Raw genomic sequence first — 15599 nt, forward strand, 5'->3', positions numbered from 1 at the left:
TTCTGAACGAAAGATTTTTCACAGTATCAAAAGTGAATTTTTAAAAAAAGAAACAAGCCAACATACACTTGGCATTATTGGTATAGTATAAATCTACATTCGAAACATTAAGATAATCTTCTCTAACTGAATATAACCTGGAGAGCATCAGAGATGTTATATGAAAACAAAATGTCAGCACAGATTCAGGAAATAAATCATCCATTTCAATGAAAGCCATCAGCTAAAACATGGTTATTGGTGTAAATCCCAAGGCCTGTGTCCCAAAGCAATCAACTCTTGAGTGATAGTTCTCATTAAAAGATTATCAAGATGTGGACTTCAGATAGGCTAGCTGAAGTGGAGGGTGCCACCAAAGTCACAGTACATGAAAGGGGAAAAAAGAAGAGTAGTATGGTTTGAAAATATATCTCACACACAACCCCCAGAAACGCATGACAAAGGCTCAAAAGGGCCCAAAATAATCACTCAATATGTACAAGCATTTAAATTAACTCTGTCAAACAATGTGATGGTTCAAACGTTAAAATGAACATTGCACACTGGTGTACCTGTCACTGCTGAGATATAGGGGTTAAAATAACAGTTTAAGAGTAGGGAGACTGTAGTAAAGGACTTTCTTCAACTGGACAACAGATGGCAGAGTGTTGACAAGGCTTTGGATTATAGACCTATATTGGATAACACTATAAAATAGAGAATTGTTCAAGATTAACACCAAGGGATGATTGACACTGAAGCAACAGACACATTAAAGTTTTCCCAATACAGAATTGGAAGGCAGTATTGAGTTTTCAGTTCTATTAGAATGATGTGTTTGTATGGGTACTTCATTGAACTTACATTTGTAGGTGCATATTGTGAGTGTTTTACACAGAAAATTAATATTTGTTGTTGGTGTACATTCATGTATTGGTTTTTTAACATAATTTCACACAAAATATAATGGTGTTGTAAGTAGGTCATCAAGTGTTTGTCATTTCATGTCTAACACTGATTCTCAATTGATTACTGATTATGATTAAATTGAGGAAAGTATACCAATTCAGTTGTTTTTAAAAAAATTAAAAAAATAAAACATTGTTGACAGACTATGGACAGTATATGATGAACAATCTCTAGTGTCTAGTGAGACAGGTGTAGTGGGCAGGAAACTAGCAATGCAGAATATAATGACTGATGAACAGTATCTTTGGAGCACCAAATTTAACTGACTGGAATTCAGAAGTTTAACAACGTTAAAATGTCAGATTTGTGATAAAAACATTTATTTTATTGTTTACATACTACATACATAAGCACATGGATGCCGTGGATTTAACACTTTTTTCCATTTTGCATCTTTCATTTAGTGAACAGCAATAAAAGCAAAGGGTAGAGTCGGCCTTGAGAGTGATCCCTGGCTTGTTAGCCACAAGTTATGTTTCAGTCTTCTGAATGGAGAGTATGATTATGAACCAGGGTCCCTTGGCTTAGTAAGGAAGAGAAGAAAACAGGGAATGAGAGAAGGCCTCAGGCCAAATAGGGCTCTATTGAGAGAGTTTGTGGTGTGAAGTTTTTTTTTTTCTGGCACTCATCCGAGTTATTGAGCTGCATTGGAAGGAACCTTTTTGAGGCTGAAGTTGGACCAATTCACTGCTACCTTCTGGCGAGTCTGTTTTGCAGAATCAAGGCAAAACCTAGAAAAACACAGAAAGACAGACAAGAGGAGTGACATAGTTAATATTAATCAACGTAATGGAGTGAATAGAGTGTTTTGTCACACCGCTGTATTGACCCCACCTTTTGAAGTATTCTACTTCACGATCAATCTCATCCATTTCTGTGGGATCCACATCTTTAGGTAGAAATACATCATCTAAGGAATTAAAAAAAGAGATGAAAAATTAGATGGAAAGATTCAACAATTACAAACATGAACAGTGTTGTAATTATCTGTAGTTTCCCGTACCGATAGCAGTGCTGGATTTCTCGCCTTTGTTCTTGTTCTTCTTATTTTTTCCCTTGGATTGCGGCTGTTGCTGTCCATACGCTGAAATGGTGGGGTGAGCTTTGCTTTCTGAATCCTGCTCGGACCGACCTCCCCGCATGTCTGTGTCACCTTTCCCCCTTTGTGCATTCGAGAGGCCACCATTTGCTCCATTGGCTGCATTTCTGGACGATCTGCCCTCCTCAGCTTTCTTAGGACCATTTCTCTGGTTGTCTGCAGTGTGATGAGGCTGTTTGCTCCCAGCTTTTGAGCCGTTAGAACCTATTTCAGCCGCCTTAGACTCATTGGTTTTCTGTGTTTCATTCCCGGAGGCAGCTTTGGTAGGTTTGTTGGAATTGTGCTCCGACACAGGCTGCTCCTGTCTTTGCTGCTGCTGCTTTTTATTCTTCTTTGACTTTGTACCGCCGTTTCCAAGTACGGTGTTCTTGGGATCAGGGATGTCCTCCTTTGATTTAGATGTTGCTTGGGCTGGCACATGTGACAAACTGTCAGATCCAGTTGAAATGCATCTTTCTGGGGACCGGACTCTTATGAGCTTTGAGAGACTAGGGGTAGTGTGCAATCGCTGGATATCCTTGGCCCCAGCAGTGACTCCTGATGCTGTGGTGGTGGTATTAGGGGATGAGACAGTGGTTGTGTCCTCCCATCCATTAACCAGGTCGAGGTGGCTCTTAAAGGTGTCCAGTGAAAGAGGAGCGAGGTCAAGGTCTATCTGCTGCAGGTCAGAGGAACCATTGAGATGGGACAGTAAATGGTTGCCCTCCAATGTGGCTGCCTTCTTTGGGAAGTCGTTGACATCCAGATTGAGGTCGTACATGCTAAACGAGGCCCGGATCGAGTCTTTGATGGTGTTCTTAATCTCTTCAAGCCGACTGGTGAGAAAACTGTTGACGCGCTCAAGCTCCAGCTGAGGCCAATCCAGCAACCGACTGGCTTCAGAACCGTCAGGGATGGGCTCGTCAACAGGCTCAGATGGATTGGAGTGGGGGTCACTGCCTGCAGCACCCATGTTGCCCTGCTGAGCTTTTTCCTGGAATAGACACAATACAGGCATGGTCACAAAATGTGATAATACATTAATATACTTTTCTTATACTGACTGAAATGTGTCCATGGCACCAAGTTTTGAAAACATCCAATGTTTGGTCAGATTCATCATTTGTTTACTTTTTGCTTACTATCTTACTTAGGCAAAGTTCTGCTTGTGGTTGGACGACATTTAACATTTGGGAACAATGTCTTGTTAAAGAGAAAAGTTAGAGTTATAAAAGAATACATACTGAAATGTCTCAGGGTAAATCGTTTTGGTATCGATACTCAAAACTAGGTTCCAAAAATTATATTCATCCCTATACATCAAACGTTTTTAAAGTTATGTTACCTTCTTCTTTTGTTTGTGTCGTGCTCTTTTGGCAGCCTTGGCACTGTTAACAGGTTTGGGCTCAGAACTGTTTATGAAGTCCAGCAATTCATCTACATCCCGGTTGTCAATGGCACCAGCTACTGTCAGTTCTGAGTCCGGACGCGGAGGCAGCTCCTCTTTACGTCGGGTGAGGCGCGAGCGGAGCTTCTCTCGGATCTCGGCGTAGTTACGACTAGTTGGTGCCGCTGGAGGCTGTGACCAATATTAATAGCAAATATTACAATACTGAAACCTTTTCATAAAACAAGTTTTTATACATGTTTTACAAATAGGGAATATGCAAAGGAAAAACTTAATAACTACTCCAAAAGATGATAGCAACAAAGAAGTTCCAATGTACCGCATTGTGTCCAAAGAACTCGCAGTAGCAGCAGTCGCAGTACTTCCCGTCCTTCTGGTTGGTGGAAGACGAGGCGCAGGAGCTCCTCTCAGAGCTGCTGTCTTCATCTTCCCCCTCCTCCAGTTCAGATGGAGGATGGCACAACGTCCCGTTAGTCATTTTGTGCCCCTTACATGCCTGGTCCCTACAAAAGAAAAAAAGGACTGATATTAGACTCTGAGAGGGCATTTGTATCCTGCATCAACACAGCTACAGAAGCAAGTTGTCAACTCCACACACTCCAAACAAGCATTGTTCAGATATCAAAACTAACCTGCAGGCCCCAGCTGTCATATGGCCTACATTTGAAGTGGCCACTGTTCCACCACTGTGTCCATTACAAGGGTGGTTACAGCCTATGATAGACGTGCCCAGTTTGCTGTGTTGCGTGTTCACGGCAGGAATGTGGGCGTTTTTGCACGGGCTGGGCTTATGAACAGATGTTGGGCTGTCTGGACTGGGAGAGGTGAGTTTCGCTGTTGGGCCGTGGAGGTTTGGTACCAGCGGGGAAAAGGGAGCGTGGGCTGCAACACCAGTGGCAGAGGAAGAGGTTACATGACTGTGCTGCCCAGAGCTAGGCTTTGGGGGCAGGAGGGAGGAATGCTGGGAAGACAGGCCAGTGGGACTATTGGGGGGTACCGACAAGTCTGTATGTTGATGGTGGTCACTGGGGTGGAAGGCTTCACCTGGACAAAGGAAAACATATATAAAAATGTGTTTAGGATCACAAATATTCAGTTCTTTCTATCTAACCATGTTTAGATCTAAGCTTAAATTCAATAAGGGGTCTGAAAGATCGGATTCAGATTGAATAAAAAGGTATTGAACCCTGTGAAGAATCACCTGGTGGTGTTGGTCGACGGCACATGGTCTTGAAGTGCTTGGGAGTGGTCTTACAAAGGTCTGCTGAGGTAGACAGGGGGTTCCCAGCAGAGGACCCACTGGAATTCTGGGATGATGGGTGACTGTAAGGACACACCTTGGTCCCCGACGTTTTAGCAGATTTCCCCGGCGCTTCGTGAAGTCCTCTTTTATCATGACAGGCTGATCCTGCTGTTATACCTGGAGATAAAAAAAATAAAATAGTGTTCACATTTTTACTGCAACCAAACCTTTTGGTTTAGAAAATATACCTATGTAACCACAGTGACCACCATTTCATTTGTTGTGTTGTCTTCAAGATGTCTCATATAAAACATACAAATTTAGTGTGGCAACTGGAATTTTCTGAATTTGGACTGTAGTTTATATAAAATATAATTCCCTGCTCTTTAAGGCATGTTTATATGACCAATGAGGATTATTTCTCACTGCTTTGAGAAAGAAACCTTTTTTCAGTCTTGAGGGACAACTTTTTTGCTCTCTTTTTTATCAGAGGTACCCTTTGAAAATGAAATACTTCACATCAAGCGATTTATCACCTCAGCTTGAATTTCAAATGAATTTAAACTCCCCACTTCTAAACAAAACATCAATGAAACAGTAGTACAGCAATATTTGTATTATTTAACTCACATATTTGCAAACCTGCAAACCAACAGAAGCTGATACAAGTCCCCTGTAAATGTATGCCCACTTAAAATGTTGCTATGATATCTAATTAAGTATATTTAGTAGCTCATCATTGTGCATCAGCTTAATTCACAGTTGAACAACAATTTTAGTCAGCACTGTACACAATTTAAAATGAAATTTCTTGAATGTTGCCCATTGACTCAGTGAAAACACATCAACATTTGACTAAGTGCATTTATCCTAGCTCAAATGCATTTTAACAAGATGACACATTTGAGTATTTGCTGAACTTGAAATGCAACCACAGTTATGCACCATGTCACGTCTATGAAGTAAAGCCAAGGAATTCTGAACAGGTAGACGATTAAAAAAACCCGGCTCATAGCTGTATAACCTTAGTTTATAATTCAAAGTGCTATGATATGATTACAAAACAATTTTTGATGCAACTAAATCCAACTCAGTTTTTGATTTCCACAATTACTCTTACTGTATTAAGAAATCCAAATAGGATCACAATTAAGATCTTTTATAGCAACAGTCAGGACTTTGTTTCCATTTTCATTTGTTAAATTGTAGAGTTCAGGTATTGCTGTCACTGTGACAGTATGTTAGATCTGTAAAACTCAGGAAATCCCCAGTTTTCTAACACTGGACTATTGGTCCAGATCCTTTGTACGTTGAAGCGTTGACACTTGTTACACTGATGTGTAATGTGATTTTGCAGAAATATTTTTATCTTTTCATGACATAACTTGTACACAACTGCTTATTTACCCCATTTCCCCTCAAGACACAGTATCCTGCGAGGCAACTGGATTCGCGAGATCACGACATCTCATGAGAATTCATTGTCAGGCTTCAAGTTATGCACTTGTGTTCACCAGTGGTTCAGACCAATCGGCATCCTATGAGGATTCTTGCGTGATCTTGTGAGTCCAGATACCTCACAAGGTAAGAAGGTTATTGACAGTGATAGACAGATGGATCATCCAATCGTCAACCAAGTACTTTTTGAAAGGGCCTGCTCTTTTCCAAACAGTTTCCATGAACAACCTAGGTGGTTCTGTGTAACAAACTATGTGGTGCGTCAGGTTAGTTTTTTCCATGCATTACTGTAAAATTACACATGGCACATCTGTTATTGTTGTGTATTATTCACATTTCACAGTTGAGTGGGTTTAAAAATTAGAATTTGTTCTTTTACAGTGTAGCTTTTCCTTCTATACTGTATACACTCTGATCATAAAACCTTTAAAAGAGGAACTTTCAAAGACACATCACACTGAGCCATGAGTCCATTCCTTTTCACCGCCCCAATAAAGCTTTTGAGTCTTCATTGTATTAGAGAACTGCATGTTCAGACATGCAAGAAATGAGTAGCTCTGTTGTAAAGGAGTTTTGGGTAGAAATTATATATATTGTAAGGGTCCGTGTAAATGTTTTCAGAAACATTCATAACACTTAAGCACTAAACTGCCTGTTTTGCTGTAACCCCCCCCCCCCCCCCCCCCTAATTCCCTAATTAAATTGTATTTAAAGTCGCTCAAATATGTGAAATATTGAGGTGCCGCCAACTGTACCATCTACCTTGGAGATAAAATATCTCACTTCATTCTTGGCAGATTTTTTATTTTTAAACATATCTCCACAATACAAAGCTCATATTAAAACCTTATCCCATCTTTCTCAATGCTAAGCTCTAAGGACTGTAGAAAGTAGAGCACTTGAAGCTTTTAGAAGATACCTCTTTGTTCTTCTAAGACAAAGCAGACTTAACACCTAAGCAAAGTGACCAAAAATGTATCATACACATATTGTTAAGTAATTACGCTGACAGCCAGCTATGGGACACTGATTCCAACCAAAGTTGTGGCCATTTCACAAAACTGAAACTTACAACTGATAAAAGAGATTTCCACATAAAACTGAAACTCGCAACACAGCCTGAAATTTAGGTTTGTGATGTTTTCAGCGAAATGCTCTGCAGAGCTTTTACCCTGCGATGACAGACCTTGTTGTGAGAGTGAAGAAGTGTTGTGGCTGCAGTGTTCGCCTCCGTTGGTGTGAGGTGAGTTCCAGAGGCCTGACAGTTTGTGGGCTGACAGGAAGGAACTCGGGTCCCAATCCACCGTACTTTGCTCCGGGTAACCGTTCCCACAGCTCTGGGACTTACAGGAGGATGAGTGTGACAATGGTACCTGAACAAAAAGAAAAAAAAACACACACAATCACCCAGGTTAATCATGGGGCTGTTGACTACAGACCAGCTTACATACTGACACTAGCAATGCCGAGTAATTAACAGCATTACCTTGTAATCTTGGTAACACATTAATACAGTGTGACAAGACGAGGGAAAACGTCTTACAAATGTTTTAATCAATCTGATATGAAAAGACAAATAATTTTAAAACACTGCAGGGGACTGTGCAACATCTTTCCCTCGGTTTCTTTTTTTGTTGTTGCTATTTTGAACATTTGACTGAAGCCAAGAATCAACAAAACATCATAAACACAGTGTATGATGGTAAGGTAAGTCTTCAAAATTTGCATTACATGTAAAGTATTTCTGTAAAAACAAATTAGAAAGACAAGGAAAATAACTGCAGTTGCCTTATATATCCCACACAGAAATACAAAGCAAGTTACTCCTGAATAGAAAACACACTACATCTTTAAACTTATTAAATCCAAGGTGACATTTAAAACAGACAGACATTTATTTAGTGAGTAAGCACATGCTAATGCATTGCCCTGCATGCTGAATAAAAATGAGATTGCTTCAGTCGATAGAAATGAACACAATTTAACTAAGAAATAGTAAAAAGAAGTTGTAATAAGGATCTAGACATATGACCCAAATCAGTCCCCTTTTATTTACCGGCGTCGCCTGCTCCTGGGTGCTCCGTCTCTCCTCCTCTTCCACAGTCTTGCAGCAGCTCTGACAGATCCACAGAGGCACCTCACCCAGCAGGGACTGAGACAGCGAGGGCACCGCATCAGCAAGCTTACGCCCTGGCGCCTCCCGCAATAAGGCCTGGGAGAGGGCAGGCACGGCATCAGCCAGCTTGGTCCCATGGCCCCCTGGGAGTCCGTTCATGGAGTTTGCCCCCCAGTCTTTAAATTCACGATGGCACAAGAGGCAGCAGGTGTGCATAGGCTAGGTGGAAAGCGAGAGGATGAAGAGGTCAAGTACTATCATATGATTACCAGCAGAACCGTGAACTGTGATACATCATTGTGTTGGTTATTACTGCAAAGAAAATAGGATCTAGCAAGTCAAATGTGTCGAATAAGGATTTTTAAAATACCTGACAAACCCAACAAATGTCTGATACCACAATTATAATCTAATCTACCATTAATATAATTTGAATTTGTGTGTAAATATACCATCAGTTGTCCTGCAATAAATCATTGCAGAATTCAGAATATGCAGCTATGAAGTTGAAACAACACCTCTATATGACAACTTTAACAAAAACAAATAAAAATCACATTAGATACAGTTTCTTTGTCAACACTATTTAAAACATTTCCACCATTAGTTAAATCAATTTGGTCGCAGCAGGACACTGATTCAGTTTTCAGTGCCACAGCAATACCTCGCTTTATTTGTTTGATTGGATCCCCATTAGTTGCTACCGGGTAGCAACTACTATTTCTGGGGTCCACACAAAAAAACACAACATCAACATACAAAATGCATTAATGCTTAACAATACCCAAAATCCAGCTTCCATCACAACCACCAAGCACCCCCAGATCACCCCTTACTCACACTGAACTCTCTCAACATCAAAAGAAGGTCTGAATGATATGGACAAAATAAAATATCAGGATATTACTATTAATATTGTAGGGATGACTATTGGTGCTTTCACAAAATATTTACAAATTGATTAAATAAACAATCACCTGTAGTAGTAGTAGTAGTAGTAGCAGTAGTAGTAGTAGTAGTAGTAAAAATAAACAATAGAAGGCAAATAATAGAACAACTACGGTAGCCTGGTGAATTCAGAAAATCAGACCAGTCAACTGTAATGCAGCCTTTAAAATCAGGAAAAGAAAGCTTCCATGCCAAATCGCAATATTACAAAATCTAAGATGCTGTCTAGTTTCATATGAATTTAATATCAATATACTGTCCATAAAACAATACATTCAAATGATGCACTGCCAAGCCATATTCAAAAGAAAAAGATACTGACAATAATGATAATGATAATAACTCCTACAATAAAACAAAATGAAAAAAACAGAGTAAGACAAAACTCTGTTTCCACCAGGGATGGCCTCATGTTGCTTCATATAAAAATGATTCCAAAGACTAACAATGTAGTGAAGAATGCAGGTTTTAAATGTCGGAAAACATTATACACATTATATAATATTATACAGAACAACATATACTATGGTAGGATCTCTTATAGGCCTGGTGTATTAGACTGCATCAGTCTTACCTTGGTGAAAAAAAATACACCGACAGAGATAGATCTCCCTGTGTTTTTTTTGATGTAATTGTATATAAACATAGACACATACTGATACATGTTAAATGTGTGATGACCAGGGTATTCAAAAGGACTCATCAGCATTCTCCCAAAAAAGTAAATATTATGACACATGTCAAGGCACGCATCGTACACACGTGGGATCAAGTGTAATTGATCAATGCAAGCAGCAATCAGTTAGGTTGCAAGGCTCAGAGGTCACTCGAAAGGTTGACTTGATTGTCCAGCCTGCTTGCAACATGCCAGCTTCACTTTTTTAAAGGTAAGTGGTGACCCTCAACTTTGTATGACCGATTTAGCATCATTAGCTGATCACTGCATGCATTGAAACTTATGACATTTGCTTCAAGACACCTTTCGATAGCAAGAGTGCAGTGGAGCCAAAACAAATACAATATCCAAAGTGTGATAGGAATCGAATAAATAACAACATGCAAGTGTAGTGTCAGCTACAGTGTTTAATGAAGCCGCTGTCTTTGAGCTAAGTAGCGGATGAGCTAGTAGCTGGTTGGCCCCCGCTGCTGTGAGTGTCGGTAGTAAGCACGTTTGCAGCACGGCTAGCCTCCGAGCTAACATTAGCTGGGCGGATGAAGAGTTGTAAACGCTTGAAATGGGACGACCTGTCCGCGGCACAATGTCACCTGTCCAGGCGGAGGAGATGGGCTGCAATGCTAGCTCACACCGCCTCAAAGCCTCACTGTTGGGGGCGGCTCTTCTAGCTAAGTTCAAACGCATTATTTATTTAATTACATGTCAAACGACGGGAAAGCTCTGCATCCACGACTATTAAGACTAAAATAGCTTTCAACCAGCCATCTGGTGCATGTCTTCTGCAGGCTGCAGTAAATAAATGCAAGCACGATGGAGGGTGTTTGGTTTAGAGGAGAGAGGCTAGGTGGCCAATTTTAAACACAGCGACTGGGTTACTGCTAGCTTACCTGGTTCGCCCTGGTGGTGGCCAGCCTATCCAGCCCAGCATCTCCGCCGCCACCGCCGGCTGCATCGCCGGGAGAGACTGGGCTCTTCGGTACAGTCTGCTGTCCGGGCACCAGCTCCTTCTGGGCGACGCCTTGCTGCTTGCTTTTCTTCCTTGCCATCACGACGGTGTTTGTAAAACGCTTTGGCCAAGTTTGCACCAGTTTCGGTTATTTAAAGAGCACACTTTCGTTTCTTCTCGGACCTCAAAATGTTCTCTATCTCCTCTCCAGTCAAGACAACAGTCAATATGGCGGAGGACTGGCACACTCAGGAGTTCATAGGTTAAAGATACTGCTGGCAAAGAGGCTTCACTTCCATGCGGAGAATACAACTGCAGTCCACTCATACGACGAAGCTAGCGGCGCCATGTTTAGTGAGGGCAAACTTCTCCTCCCACTTTTTAAATTATAAGCAATAAAAGACAATTAAACATGCCCTCCTGTACACTAGCTCTTCACATGACGGTTTCAGCATATATATTTAGCATAACATTTTATCCTAATTAGATCGTATGCACCCCATATATGTGATAGCATACTTTTATACTGAGTCTATAAAGTAAATAAAATAAATAAATAAAAAATAGACAAATATATGGAGCTGAAATTAACATGTTTTTGTCGTATAGTATATTATTATATAAACATATAATAAATACTTGAAAATAGGGCGAAGTGAAAGGGGAGACGAGGAGGCACGACGATGACGTTTTTACGTTGTTTCTCGATGTCTTCAAATGCTGAATGAAATGTTGTAACAATAAGTTATGGATCCATGTTATGGCCTAAATGCACCCTAAAGATACAACATAAAACACGGTCTTTTCCGTCATCTTATGTTTACGTTACTATTTTTAGGTTATATTTTGTAAACAAAAGTAAAAAAAAAATAAATAAATAATAAAAAAGCCTACTGTCTTACATATTATACTCGGGTATTTAGCACAAATAGCCGGCTGTTAAATATGCAATAGTAGGCGTAATTATCACACACACATATATGGGTAAAATGTGCGATCCATACAATTACTCCGTATTACTGAAATAAACCAGCACATTTTGTTATTATTTATGCACAACCAAATACGCGCCGGGACTGTATTTATGTGAGACAATTCAGATGTCCGATTTTCAGCAGAGGCAGTGAAGGCAGCGTGGGGACGTAGCAGCACAGACGGACTGACACAGCTTCATCTCTACTTGGAGCTAACCTTACTGGCGTTTGTACCACAGTAGGCTGTTGCCCGCAGGTTTTTTTTCTATATCAACAAAACATTGAAAATGGAGGGGACTATTTGCAACATCCAAGTGCTTCTTCGGGCTGCTGAGTTTCTGGAAAGAAGAGAGCGAGGTGAGTGTTTTATGACAACTGTCAGTCTACACAAGGGGGAGGAAGTTGGTTATTGCTAAAACAACAAAATGCATAATGAAGCGACTGTAAATATGCATGCAGAATATAGTACAAACACATTATGCAGCGCAATTGGTCGAACAAATCATCGAAATATCTGCTAGGAGGTTGTTTTAAGCGACCTTTCCCATTTGACTCAGTGACCTATATATCGGTCGCATCATTGTACTCAAAGGCGCCAATCTGCTCCAATTTCAAAATGAATCCGAGCGGCACTGAGCGCTCATCAAAGTGAACGAGAGGGACGCAGTAAAAGGGAATACTACAAGTTTTATTTAATGTTAACGCACTGTCGACATCGCATTAGGTGTTTTCTCTTTGTGAGGCTTCAGAGTCTAGTTTTATAACAGTGAATAGGTTGTGTGATGGCGCCAAAACCAAAAACAAAACGTCCAGCTGATGATGCTGATGACAGCACTCCACTGGTTTTGTCCTCGTCGTTGCACATCAACGCTGATGATGTTTACTCATCAGGCAGATGATAAATGTTCATTTGTAGCACAAGGATTCACTAATGCTAATAATAGGGAAGTTTCTTGTTTAACATTGCTGACTTTGGTTTTTGTTGTGATTTAGCCCGTTATTCCCTGTAACATGCTGTGATGTTGCTTTTTTTCTTGCACAGAAGCAGAACACGGCTATGCTTCAGTGCTGCCTCTCAGTCCAGGTTTCTCCGATAAAAGAAGCAAACAGAAGAGCAAAAAGCTATCTCCTGGTGGCAATAGGTGAATACATTGCATAAGACACAACTGACAAAAGGGTGTGGTTTGGAACTTTGACTTTCACTTAGAGCTGCAACAGTTGGCCATTAATTGGTTAGTTGTCAACCAATAAAACTTTAGTGTCAACAATGTTTATAATCAATTAAACATTTTGGATAATTTCTTAAGAAAAACACCCAAAATTCTCAGATTTCCGGCTCTCACAATTGATTTATTTCTGGTGTTTTTAGTCCTCTATGACAGTTAACTGAATATCTTTGGGGTTGTAAACAAGACATTTGAGTACTTTGCCTTGGGCTGTGGGAAACGATGATCAAATTTTTAACCATTTTCTGACATTTTATGGCCCAAACAGCTAATTGATTAATCAAGAGAATGATTGACAGACTAATTGATAGTGAAAATGATCGTTAGTGGCAGTCCTAATTACATTTTTGATAAATCCCCCTTCTAAACCCAAATATGTCACAGTTGTGATTACAGTGCATTAGCCATCATCATGAATATGTATATCAAGCTCACCAAACTCTCTTTTACTCTAATTACAGGTCAGTTCACAACGAGTTGGAAAAAAACAGGTAATTCATGTTTTCTTTAAGTTGTTATCGAATGGAGTTGTGGAATAATAGAGCAGCATTTTTAGTGACATTGAGAACAATTACAGTATATTAAACACTTTGTTTGCACTTGTATGGTTTAACAGCATCAGTTGTTGCTTGTTGTGCTTTGTAGACGAGCTCAGCTGAGGTACTGTCTGGAGCAGCTCAAGAAGCAAGTTCCTCTGTCGTCTGACTCAATGAGAAACACCACCCTCAACCTCCTGAGACGAGCCCAGCTTCACATAAAGGTAGGCACAAGCCACCAGATATAAAGAGTTAGGGGCTTGATAACTGTGCATTTACTCATGTTGCTCACTGATCAGATCCTTATCCTGTCTTTGTTGTGTCTAAGGTTTTGGTTCTCTCTTTCTGCTTTCTCATCTCAGAAGCTGCAGGAGCAGGATGAGCGTGCAGAGCAGCAGAAAGGCCGCCTGCGCTGGGAGCAGAGAGAGCTGCAGGTTCGGCTGGAGCAGCTGCAGAGAGGCACGGAGAGGATGAGGAACGACAGTCAGGGGTCGACCATGTCCTCTGAGAGGTCGGACTCCGACAGAGGTAAGTCAGGCCTCCAGTTGCAGTAATAATAAAATAATAAGTTTGAAGCTATCTTGGTATCAACTACACTTGTTGGTTAATTTTTGTGATTTTGGGGTTTTTCCCGTTTCCTTCTGCTAATGGTTTTAACCTTTTGATCTTTACAGAGGATGTGGAGGTTGATGTGGAAAGCATCGTGTTTGATTGTGTGGACTCTGATGGACTGAGCATTACGCACACTGAGGCAGACCACTGTTACTCAAGTATGGACAAAGCCTGGCTATGACAGCAGTAAACCCCATGGTAACTGGTTTAATATTACTAGGTAAGGAGGAAGAAGAGAAAACATTCCAAAAACAAGCAAACAGAGGACGAAGGAGAATGGAGGAAGATGTTACTGTACAACTGAACACAAGTTTTGACAGAAGGAGTACCTTTTTGACATTCTCTTTTCACAATGTTTGACTACAAGCTAAAGGATAATGTTGGTTATGAATGAGCTGTTTCCACTTTGCACTGAATAGCAGTTAAAATCACTGGGCTGGGATGGATGTATCATTGAGAGTGTATTTTTTTGGCATTAACAATTGATGGAAACATTTTCCAAAGCCATGAGTTGTCTGTAACTTTACGTAATTCAAGCAATTCTATTCATTTGCCTTTTAAGGGCTTTTATCCAAATAAGGGCTTTTTTTAAATAGAAAACTCTTTAACTTATTCTTTACTACAGTATGCCTATATTGAATTTTGCCTTAAATCATATTTGGTCTACTCTATACGGCTTCTCTTTAGGACTAAGTTTATATTCAGTAATGTCATGTGTAGCATGCACTTAAACATTAATCTGCTATGTTTTGTGTAAGTGTCTCATTATGTAAGTTGAGTCGTGAATTTTGTTATTTTTCTTCTGTTGCACAAAACGTCCACTCATTGCACTTGTTTTGTCTCAAAAGGGTTGTGAGTATATCAAGAGGAAAACAGTGAACAAAAATTAACTAGTCATTTTTGCACATTTATATCTGGCAATTACGCAACTGTGCCAAATATTAATTTGGTGTATTTGTACGATTGTTTCAAATTTAGTGCAAGGACTTTAATGCCTGTGATAAAGACGATCAAGTGAGAGCATGAAAGATGTCCTTGCACAGGTCTTATATTTTATTCACTGCTTTGTTAAGAAGTGTTCAGCATTGCAACTGTACACTTCGTTGCTTGTGCATTTGTCAGTGATAATTTTGCATGCAGCTAATTCACCAGTCAGGAAGGTAAATGTCTACTTGTAATTATGCAATTTGAGCTGAATTACAAGTACTGTATGTATCTTATTCATTGCTATATATTTAATAACAAGGCACATTTTGCCCTGACTTTTGTATATGCAAAATGCCTTCATTACCTTTTTTAATAGTATGTCTGCATTCATCTGTCTGTCCGCCCAGTAATATTATGTAGCAATTTTGTACTGGTGTAAGGTTTTTTTTAATGAATAAATATTTTCTATATTAAATAGGGTTTCTGATCATTTTGCATGACCT

General features: G+C 40.0%; 2 protein-coding genes across 2 annotated transcripts; one reads left to right on the forward strand and one right to left on the reverse strand.

Moving 5' to 3' along the window:
• Positions 1–72: 72 nt before the first annotated feature.
• Positions 73–11009, reverse strand: fam193b (family with sequence similarity 193 member B). Its single transcript, XM_062425350.1, has 10 exons — positions 10763–11009; positions 8192–8470; positions 7322–7508; positions 4636–4854; positions 4067–4478; positions 3754–3937; positions 3372–3605; positions 1952–3020; positions 1783–1858; positions 73–1679 (listed from the first exon to the last, which is right to left on the reverse strand). The coding sequence occupies exons 1-10, from the start codon at positions 10919–10921 to the stop codon at positions 1583–1585; spliced, it is 2916 nt and encodes a 971-aa protein (XP_062281334.1). The 5' UTR covers positions 10922–11009; the 3' UTR covers positions 73–1582.
• A 1028-nt stretch (positions 11010–12037) lies between these two features.
• Positions 12038–15565, forward strand: mxd3 (MAX dimerization protein 3). Its single transcript, XM_062425352.1, has 6 exons — positions 12038–12152; positions 12838–12937; positions 13483–13512; positions 13667–13781; positions 13920–14085; positions 14232–15565. Exons 1-6 carry the CDS (start codon positions 12083–12085, stop codon positions 14348–14350), a joined length of 600 nt encoding a protein of 199 aa, XP_062281336.1. The 5' UTR covers positions 12038–12082; the 3' UTR covers positions 14351–15565.
• Positions 15566–15599: the final 34 nt, after the last annotated feature.

This window comes from Scomber scombrus, chromosome 9 (genome assembly GCF_963691925.1).
Source record: "Scomber scombrus chromosome 9, fScoSco1.1, whole genome shotgun sequence".
Lineage (NCBI taxonomy): Eukaryota > Metazoa > Chordata > Actinopteri > Scombriformes > Scombridae > Scomber > Scomber scombrus.